This window comes from Rissa tridactyla, chromosome 18 (genome assembly GCF_028500815.1).
Source record: "Rissa tridactyla isolate bRisTri1 chromosome 18, bRisTri1.patW.cur.20221130, whole genome shotgun sequence".
In the NCBI taxonomy this organism is placed as follows: Eukaryota; Metazoa; Chordata; class Aves; order Charadriiformes; family Laridae; genus Rissa; species Rissa tridactyla.
This window is the reverse complement of record NC_071483.1, coordinates 7,142,257-7,151,993: the sequence shown is the minus strand read 5'-3', so window position 1 is coordinate 7,151,993 and position 9,737 is coordinate 7,142,257. Positions and strand designations below refer to the sequence as shown.

Genomic DNA, 9,737 nt, shown 5'->3' with positions numbered 1-9,737 from the left:
TGACTGAGGCCATAATTATTCTGTGGCTTAAGAAAAATAAAATAAAAGGCTGGGCCCAAGGCTGGCTCAATGGACATTCCAGATGATGGGGAAATCATCCCTGGGAAACGAACGAATTTCCAAAAGCCCTCAGCTTCTTCATTCACACCACCTAAAATCAGTTCAAGCAGGACACCGTGGAAATTGCCCCAAAGAGGCAAAATTTTCAGGCCTGTTTCTGGAACAAGTTTGAGCAGAAAAGGGGAGAATTGCACTTTAGATATTACATGTAGGAAATTTGCAGTGTTTCAGATTACCTTTTTTTCCCCTTTTACCTCTAATTTGAGGTCCTATTTATCATGGACCTTTACCATTAAAGCCATAGAAACGTGTGAAGGAATCTGATTTTCACAAACTCTAACTCCAAGCCACAGAGCGGAGTCTTGGCCATGGGTGATGCAGCGCAGCCAAGAGAGCCGGGCAATAGGAAAGGATGGGGCTGTAGCTCTCTGCACTACTCTTCCCAGGAAGCCATGGAAACCCTGGAAGATCTGCTATGGTTTCTGGGTATGCAGCAAGCACAGTGCTGGCTATTCCGTTAATATTTCTTTTTTATTCCTTTCTCACGACTATGCCATGACATTCACTGAGTTAACTACACCAGACTAATCTATGGCGTGGTCTTCCCGCAAAGAGGACCATGAAATGGATGATGACTTTTTAACTGTACTCAAAAAAAAAAAAAAAGGAATTAAAATCAATCAGCAAAACTCAGATCTAAAAGTTAGTGGGCACAGGGGAGCCTGCGTGGTTGCTCTGTCCCTGCGATGCTGACGTGGAGCTGCTAAGAGGATTTGAGGCAAAGGACTAAACCGTGGGAAAACATTAACAGGATCCCTTGGCACAAGGACTCAAGCTGGTCGCAGCATCCACAGCCCTACGCTCAACAGGTTAGGGATGATTTCACATCTCTATCCCCACAGACATCTAGAAAGGAGCAAGGTGTTTATTTTAAGTTAGGGAATGTTTAAGTCAGCTAAATGGATTCACTTTGAACTGAAATTTGCTCAGGACTGTTGACAAGACTACACATCCTCCCCATTCTCACCCAGCTTTGCTGTCCCGCTCACTTTCACCATCCCGGTGTCTTTTGCTTCATACACCACCACCCAGCCATCAAATACAGAAGAAAGATGGTATTGACTTTTGTTATTATTTATTAAAAATTAAATTCTGCAAATTACTGTCAAAAAAAAATCAATAGATTTAAATAAATATACAGATTTCAGGATGCTACATATGCCACGTGTGCAATAAGTCACCTAAAGATGAGACATACACACAAGGAAATATACATAGTACTTTACAGCAGTATTTTTATCTTAAATTACTAGGCTCACATTAAACCATGTGCAAAGTTCCCTCTGGAACAAACCCTTTCAGGATTTTATTTTATTTTTTTTTTTTAGAATGACTCAAACCTTCAGAAGGTTAAATATAAAAAAAAGTTTCTCTGCAGCTTTGGGGACCAAATGATTAGTCGGCGGTTTCATTTACAATACAATCAATTGGTCTAATTTTCCCCCCTCTAGGGCACAAAGAAAAAATCAAGGAAGTATTTTGTATGTCCAATGGGACTACACTTGCAACAGCCACAGATTTTGGTCCACCACCAACTTCAAGTAGCCTTTTTAAATGCTCATGTGTAATACTGGATTGGGCAGCAAGGGGGACCCAACAGTGGTTCCAGGAGAGCAATTATTTATCTGCATGAACCAGATGACAGCTGCAGCCACAATTTATAATAGAAGTTAATCTGCCCAGGCAAACAAAAGTGCATTTGCAATACAGCTCCGGAGTCTTGAGATTGTGTTTGCCTACAAGATTGGTTTCTAGGTCCTGGGCTCTATTTTTTCCAAATTATCCTTTCCCTCCCCTGGGCCAGCGGCACCGTGCTGCTCCAGGCCTGGGGACACGGACACGGTTCTGGCATGGGTTGAAATCCAAGATGAATCTAAAGCTGTGCAGACAGTGCTGTGCTCTCTTCTTAGCGATCCTTTGCTCCACAGCAATCCCACCCGGCTGCCCCTTGCCTAATGCATTCCTTATTCTTCTCATCGTGACATGCTATACATACACTGGTCATTTATTTAATATAGAGTCCAACTCAGAGACCTGATCTAAGCGAAGCAGCAAGCAAGCCTTTGCGTGCTATTTTCCCACCACCCACCTTCTCTTCCCCGAGCCTTTCCTTTCAGGTGGGGCTGAAAGCAAGCCGGGGTATTAGGTTAAGAGCTGGAAGTACTCTACCCTGCTAAGGGCATGTCCAAGGAGACGAGACAGATTCCCAGCACTAAACTCATCCAGCCGAGCAGCTGGGCCCTGCCTGGGACCCAGGGGGGCTGCCTCCCCCGGGCGACGTGGGGCTGCTGCAGGATTACAGCTCCACTTCAGCCTGCCCACCCCCATGGCAGCTGCGCCCGATGGCAGGGGTCGCGCTTGGGTTTGACACAAGCTCCGCTGAAAGCAAGCTATCCTCCACCTAATTAAGGGCCACTTAAGGACAGACGGCCCTTCAGTGAATTCCTCACCCGAAGAATGCCACCGACTACTCAGTTGGCTTTTAGGCTTCTAGATGGTATATATATATATATATTATTATTTTTTTAATAAAAACTGGGAGCTGTTTTTACCATGGGAGTCTCATTTGTATGCACATCGCACTGTCTGACAAGAGAAAAAAGTGCAACGGTGGGCTCATGCTGGTGGCAGTTTATCCCCCATCTACAATGAGCAGCCAAACCACCGCTGAGCGGGGCCAAGCTGGAACCAAGTCTTGGGCCAAGACATGCCCAAAGGCAGAGCAGACCAGCGACAGGGCTCAGTGCCGCCAGGTCCAGAACTGCACGGAGCCTCCTGGTTTGTACGTGACTCAACTGCCCGGCGCGGGCTGACCCTCTGCCTCGGACTCCAGTGACGAGTTAAGCTAGCACTCTCCCAGCAAGACCCTTGCCTGATCCAAAAAGGCACAATTCAGCTCCATGACACATCTGTGACTGTATAGAGAGAGGCTTTTCCCTTTACAACAGTCTCTGAAGTGCACGCAGTACTGGTTCACGCAACAGGAGCATGGAGACTTCCACTTCTTCCCCCTTCCACTCATGGCCTTTCCTTCAGCTCTAACTACCGACAGCGGAGTTAGCGGCACCCACAGGACTCCAAATTCTTCTGCTGAACTTGGTATGCACCTGTTCCTTATCTCTTCTTCTTCCAGATGTTCTTCTTCCAAGGCAAAACTGTCGGCTGCGCGTTCCTCCGAGAACGGTGCTGATGCTTGCCGAACCGCAGGCTGGAGACGGCAAGATCCCTGTAAACAGAAGAGACACGATGTTCATACTCTGGTCCGTTTTCCTACTACTCAGCAACAGCCTGTATTATGATATTTATCTAACCCTCGCCAAGATTTATTTTGAGGCAGAAGATGGGGGAAGGGAGAGGGGGAATTTCTAGCTGCAGCTGGATTAGGCCACAGCAGAGATCCATCCAGCCCAATAACCCCTTTCCACCAGTGGCCGGTGGCAGGGGATTCAAGAAGTCCTGCAGCAGGGCACGACTCGAGTGATGCTTCCCCAGATTTGCCTTTCAGAACTCGTTCCCATTGCAAAGGATTTAACTGCCACCGACGGATCGATCTTCCTTCAGTCTGCCAATACCCTTTAACCCATTCACACTCCTGGAGTCCACGGTTCCTTCCAGCAAAGGGTTCCACAATTCAGTGATGTGAAGGAAGCTATTTCCTTTGGTCCAAAGCTGCTGCCCAACCAAGCATTTTCCTGTGTGATGCCACCCCTCCCCGCTTCTCATACCTCACCCATTTGCCTGTCCCCTATCAGGGGAATTGCCCACTCCAATCAAGAATTACGTTTTATATCATATTCCTCTAGTTTTGGAGGAGACAAGAAACTCTGCTTCCCTCAGCTGTTAGCCTTCCATTCTACAGAGAGCAGAAATAGCCAAGTCTACTCATTCAAAGGCAGACGAGAGGGGGAAGTCGGGTCAAATCCAAGTGGCAACTGCAGCCTGGGGTTACAACCCCGGATTTTAAAAGTGCTTATGAGGGACATTCGGAGGGGGTTTAAATGTCTCACCTGAGAGCTCTCAGCAGGCCATGGTGGGAAGGCCTTGCACCACCTCCCTGCGGAGATTTCGTGGATGCTCCAGCATTCACTGGGACCTTCAGAATCTGGAGGTACCTAATGAGCAAGAGGAGACACTTGAACCACCCGTGCCACAGTAAGTACCGGGGGGAGCGCTGCTCTAATGTCACCAGTGACAGACTAAGACAGTTGAATGCCTGCTTTTGAAGGGTTAATTGCAGCTATTTCAGAGCCATTCATAGCTCACTTTTACTTCTATCCTTTTCTATCCTCGCTCTATTCAGTCTCATTTAATCATTGGGGATTTTAACTATTGCCTTGACATTGAATGACAAATCTCTACAGTGACTTTGCCCCCCCCACCTCCCCAGCGTAAACACTACTCTCTATGTCTGGCTGAAGCCAGACGACCGAGAGCCCACGTGCACTCTAAGAAGAGCTGGCAACAGAAGATATCTGCCTTGTGAGTCCCAGCCCTCAGCAGCCCTGCTCTCCTGCAGCATCTCCCACGCAGGAGATACAGGTGTCCCCCAGCTTCACCCCCTCCCCCACTCCCGCTGGTCCTTCTCCCAGTTCCTCCCATCCCACCAGCGCACCCAGCGCTTCCTCAGCCTCCTGGCAGGAGGGACGGAGGCAACATTGCTTCATATCAGCTAGCAAAGAGACTGTTGTACAACAAAAACACCCCAGTGACACTTTGCCAGGGCCTCTTGGGAGGGGTATAAAAGCCACTAGACAAGTTCCAGCTGTTTGCAAAGAGCTGCGCAGCCCTCCCCAGGGAGGCTGCAGAGTTACTCCAGCTCCTGAGCATCATCCGCCTGCTGGCACCCCTGCCCAGCAGCCCCCAGGGACATCCCCAGGACCCCCCCAGACTTACCCAGGCTTCGCCTGGCAGAAGGTGGCACAGATGTTGTCCCTCGAGTGCGAGCACTCGCACCTGCCGAGCGATCTCTTGCGCCGCCTTGGCGGGCTTCCCAAGCCATAGGGAGCGGTGTGGCTGTTAAAAACAAAAGAAATCAGCTATGCAGCTAACTTTTTATTAGCCAACAGGTTTATAACACAGTCCTGGGAGGCAGCCAAGCCAGTGCCAGGATAATAAAAGACTCATCTATAGACATAAGGTGAAAAGGTCACTGATATGTCTAAGCCTTTAAACTCCAGCTCCTCTCCCACCTACTGTTTTCCCCACCCTACCCCTCCCAGGGAGATTGCTGTGCCAGTATGTGCTGGGTTGGAAGTGGAATTTTCTCCCCTCGCAGCAGCCCAGGTGCCCGTGCAAGGGTCGCCGCTGGGGCTGGGCGAGCTGGCAGCTCACCTGGCTGGCAGACCCAGGAGGAGCCTGGCTGCCCCAGTCCGCCAGCCCCACCAGCATCCAGCAGCCAGTTTCTCAAGCACGGAGATGTCAGGGCTTTCCCTCCCCCCCTGCTCCGTGGGTTTTAACACACAGGACATAGTGCAAATCAAGATGTCTTGGGGCCACAACAGGTTCTTCTGATCACGGCACGCTTTCAGAGCTGTTAGCACATTCCCGCTCCATCCTTGATCGCAATCTACTCTCCCAGAGGGTTTAGGATTGGCAGGGACTGCAACTATTCTCTGAGCAAGCAGCGAGTTGTAATTGCACGTTAGCAAGCATGATTATAACCACACCTGAGTACATGTGTTTTGCTCCGGTGTGATGGCCATTGGTCTGAAACTGCTCGGAAAGCTGCTGTAGCATTCCTGAGGGCAGGACTTGGCAGCCGCAGGACGTTAGTGCCAGCCCACCACTGTCTCATTAACGATACTGGCAGGCAGCAGCCTGGCACCCAGTTTGCAAGCGGGGAGAGGAACTTTCTGACTTGCAGCTACAACATCTCAGTGCTGCTTTTGGCTTCCAGAGGTACAAAACCCAGAAAAAGCCGAACCCAGGAGGAAGCAGCACTCCACGCTGTCACCCCCCTGCCCTGTGGGTTAAGCTGCCAGTCCTGAGCAGGAGCACAGCTCGTCCCTTTCTGGATGTTGGAAAGGACTGGACTTGCAATGCTCCCCGGAGCAGGTGTCACAAGAGCCTCCCAGCACTCACCCTTTCCCATCTCCTCTAACCTAACCCCATCCTCCATCAGAAAATACACTCACTCACTCATCAGCAGAACCACCCCTCCCCAGCAAGCTACGTTCATGCTCACCCAGGCGTGTTGACCCAGATGATGTCCAGGTGACAGAAGTAAATGCATTCCTTATCCAGCCAGCTGTTGCAGGAACATCGCTTGGTCCTCGGGTGCGTGGCCAGGTGGGACTCCAGCGGAGGATGGCCCATACCTACGGCAGAAGGAGGAAGGGATGAGTTGCAGGAAGAAGGGATGAGTTGCAGGCTCGGCGCAGGGCGCTGGAGTGCCCGTTGGTTTGTCACCTCCGCAATTACACCTCCGGTAAGGATTACGGCGATTGCAATCCGCAGGCAGTTTTACAGGGGGCGTCGATTAGGCTGTGGGCTCATTAAGGATTTGCATCACCCTGGCAGCCACAGAGGCAACCCCCGGACCAAGGGCACCCCACACTGCACCCCACACCCTCCAGCCCCCCGTGCAGCCCTACCTCCCAGCTGAGTGGAGCATAAAAAAGGGGTCCCCCAGCCAGGGCAGGCTCCGAACCCCCCTCCAGCTCACCATCTCCCAGGAGAGTGCAGAGGGCGATGACCAGCAGGATGGCACCGGCGGGGTGGCTGGCCATGGCGGGTCTCGGGTGGCGAGTTGGAGGCTTTTGGGGTTCTTTTATCCTAGGGTTAGTTGGTTGGTTGGTTGGTTGGTTTTTTTTTTTCCTTTCTTTCCTCCCCACTGCTCCTCCGTGCGCTGCCGGAGCCGCCGCGATGCGTCTGGAGCCGGCGGGGGCCCGGCAGGTGCTTTATAGCCCCGCCGCCGCCGCGTCACCGCCCCGCTCCGCCCCGCAACGTGGGGGAAACACGCGTGGAGCGGCGCCGGGGGGGGCACCGAGACGCCCGCCCCGGGGCCGCCCCCCCCCCCCGTGCGGGGCGGGGGGGGGGCGGCCCCGGGGCGGGCGTCTCGGTGCCCCCCCCGGCGCCGCTCCACGCGTGAGACCTGCGGTCCCGCACTCCGCGGAGTGCGGGAGTGGAAGAGGTGGCGGAGGGTGGATGCGGCGTGGCGGGGCAGGGGGAGGCATCGTGTTTGTACCCCGCCGAGGGTCACGAGTGGGGGCTGATCCTGCCCCCCCCGCCCCGCGGCGCAGCCGGGGGGCAGAGGAGGGTTGGGAGCCGGGGGCGGGGAGGCAGGCGGTAGTTTGCCCCCGCCGCCGGCAGATGGAGCGGGAGGCCGGCGGCCGCTTGCCCCACGCGTTGTGGAGGGGAGCCGGGGGGGGGGGCTGGTGTCGTCCCGTCCCCCCCCCCCCGGCTTTTCCCGGCCGAGGGACCCCCCCCAGGCGGCTCCTCCGGGCACAATGAAAAAAAAAAAAAAAAAGGGTAATTAAAATTACACAAATTACACAGTTAAGCGGGCTGACTTGGTCCGCATGGGAATGCCGATTTAACCTGGGTGAAGTAGGTAGAATTGGGGAAAAGTTAAATTCGAAGTAAAATTGTTTACTCAATTCAAGAAAATTAAACAGCTAAATGAAAGTCCCTGCATTCTCTCTCTTTTTTTTTTTTTTTTTTTCTCCCCCGTGAAATCAGTTTAAAGTATTTTGCTGGGTCAAGCAGTTAAAATTTCTTGCAATGAAACTGTCCGACCGCTGCCTAGTTCTGCTGCGACATTAAGGATGGCATCATCGACACGATCTGCACGTTTTTAGGATACAAATAATGTAAAAAATACAGAAGTCCCCTCCTGGCGTGCGCAAGGAGGCAGGCAAAGCACCTTCATTTTGCCCAGTGTGTGTGTTACGAAGTAGGAAACTGTCCTCCAGAGCAGCGTTGGGTACTGACCACCACGGGGATGGATAAAAACTTCCAGGCTTCACAAATCCAGGGTAAATCTCAGGAGCAGAGTATAACCAGGAGGACGAGCAGGTTAGAAAAGCCAGCAAAGGACTACTGCACTTGACTGCCTTTTTCAAGATGTTTTTAAAGGCTTCTTAGGAAAGGGAGTGTATTTTTATTTGTTTACAATGAACAATTTAAGGTTTTATTGCGCTGTTGTTGTGAACGGATGCAAGATGATGGCAATTACAGTGAATGAGCGTGAGGTCTCATGGAAAGTGTAACACGTGCACGGGGAATGGGAAGAGAAGTAAGAAAACGTGCAGTGAGCCAGAGTGTGGAAAAGTGCTTTCATCTGAGCAATCGCTTCTGCATCTCATGCAAGTAAAATGGGTCACGATTGCATTCTGCAAACAGTGACAAGAGGCTTTAACGTTCACTCAGACCAAGCAGCAGTGTGAATCCCTCCCTGTGTTCACGCCAAATGCGCGCAGAAGATGTGTGCAGGGCAAAACCCACAGTGGGATCAAAAAAAAAAATATGCTCAGGGGAAATTACTGTTCTTGTTCACCAAACGACTCTGAGTGTGATGGCGCATGAGAGCAGAGAGCCATGACACTGGCGAGAGCTGCGTTTATCGAGTGGGGATGAAGTGAGGGGGCGCGGGAGGCCAGAGCAGGTGAAAAATGGACACCTGGGAATGGAGCTAAAATTGCAGGGTAGAGGACGTTAGGCAGAGTAAACCAGGAATAGCGCAAATTTTATTTCAAAATAAGAGGAAAACAAAGATGTAACTGATAAAGCAAAGCTTCAGTGTGGTAGGCAAACAAGCAGAGGGAAGTTTTGAACCTCTGTGACAATGTAACAATCATTCTAAAGAAAATAGGGAAATACAATAGCAGCATTACCTGTGACAGCCCGTGTTCCAGCTGTGCCAAGTTTCAGAGTTATGTCAGAGCCCAGATACTATGTGACATTCCAGATGCCAGTTCAATGATACGATAAATCTCCCTTGGCTCCGGCTTCTCTGATCCTCATTCTGGTCACTCCCGGGTGAAAGAAGATATCCTCGACGTGGGGAAGGTAACGCAGCAGTAGTTACCCACACCGAGGAAAGGCTGGGGCATAAATGACATCATTTTGCTTAAAGAAGGGGCTCTCTCTTAGAAAAGGTGCTACCAGTTGTTTGCATGAAGCATGAGACAGAGCCACAGCAATAAGGCTTTCCAGGATTCAGTTGGTGAAAGGATCAGCAGAGAACTTTGTCCCATGAAGACCCCTCATGTCTCCAGGAAGGACGAAGGGTCTCAAGTTAATCTGAGGTTTTGGAGATCTGGGTTCAAGCTATTTCCTTTACCAGACTCCTTTTGTGGCCATAGCTTTGTCACTTAGCTTACACTTCCAAGAAGTGCCTGACGCCACCTGTAACCATCTGTAAAGATCTCTTACTGTGTCACTGGAAGACAAGTGCCCAGATTTCTGCTACCTGTCTGCCTTTAACACCAGGTGCAAAAACATCTTTGCAAACCAGACCTTTCATCCAAGATTTCCCACTTGTTTTCTTCATTTCTCATAAATCCCAAGAGATTTACACCGTCGCTGCAAATGTTACACCCTCTTGTTCATATATGCCTACTGAATGGAGTTTGAACTATTTTTTTTTTTTTTTTTCTCCAGGAAATACCCTAATG

At 50.9% G+C, this 9,737-nt stretch overlaps 1 protein-coding gene across 1 annotated transcript; it reads right to left on the bottom strand.

The window, feature by feature from the left end:
* Nucleotides 1-1,219: 1,219 nt before the first annotated feature.
* On the bottom strand, nucleotides 1,220-6,964 carry EDN2 (endothelin 2). The gene is made up of 5 exons (XM_054224028.1): nucleotides 6,785-6,964; nucleotides 6,305-6,437; nucleotides 5,014-5,133; nucleotides 4,128-4,232; nucleotides 1,220-3,346 (listed from the first exon to the last, which is right to left on the bottom strand). Exons 1-5 carry the CDS (start codon nucleotides 6,846-6,848, stop codon nucleotides 3,235-3,237), a joined length of 534 nt encoding a protein of 177 aa, XP_054080003.1. The 5' UTR covers nucleotides 6,849-6,964; the 3' UTR covers nucleotides 1,220-3,234.
* Between the last annotated feature and the right edge of the window lie 2,773 nt (nucleotides 6,965-9,737).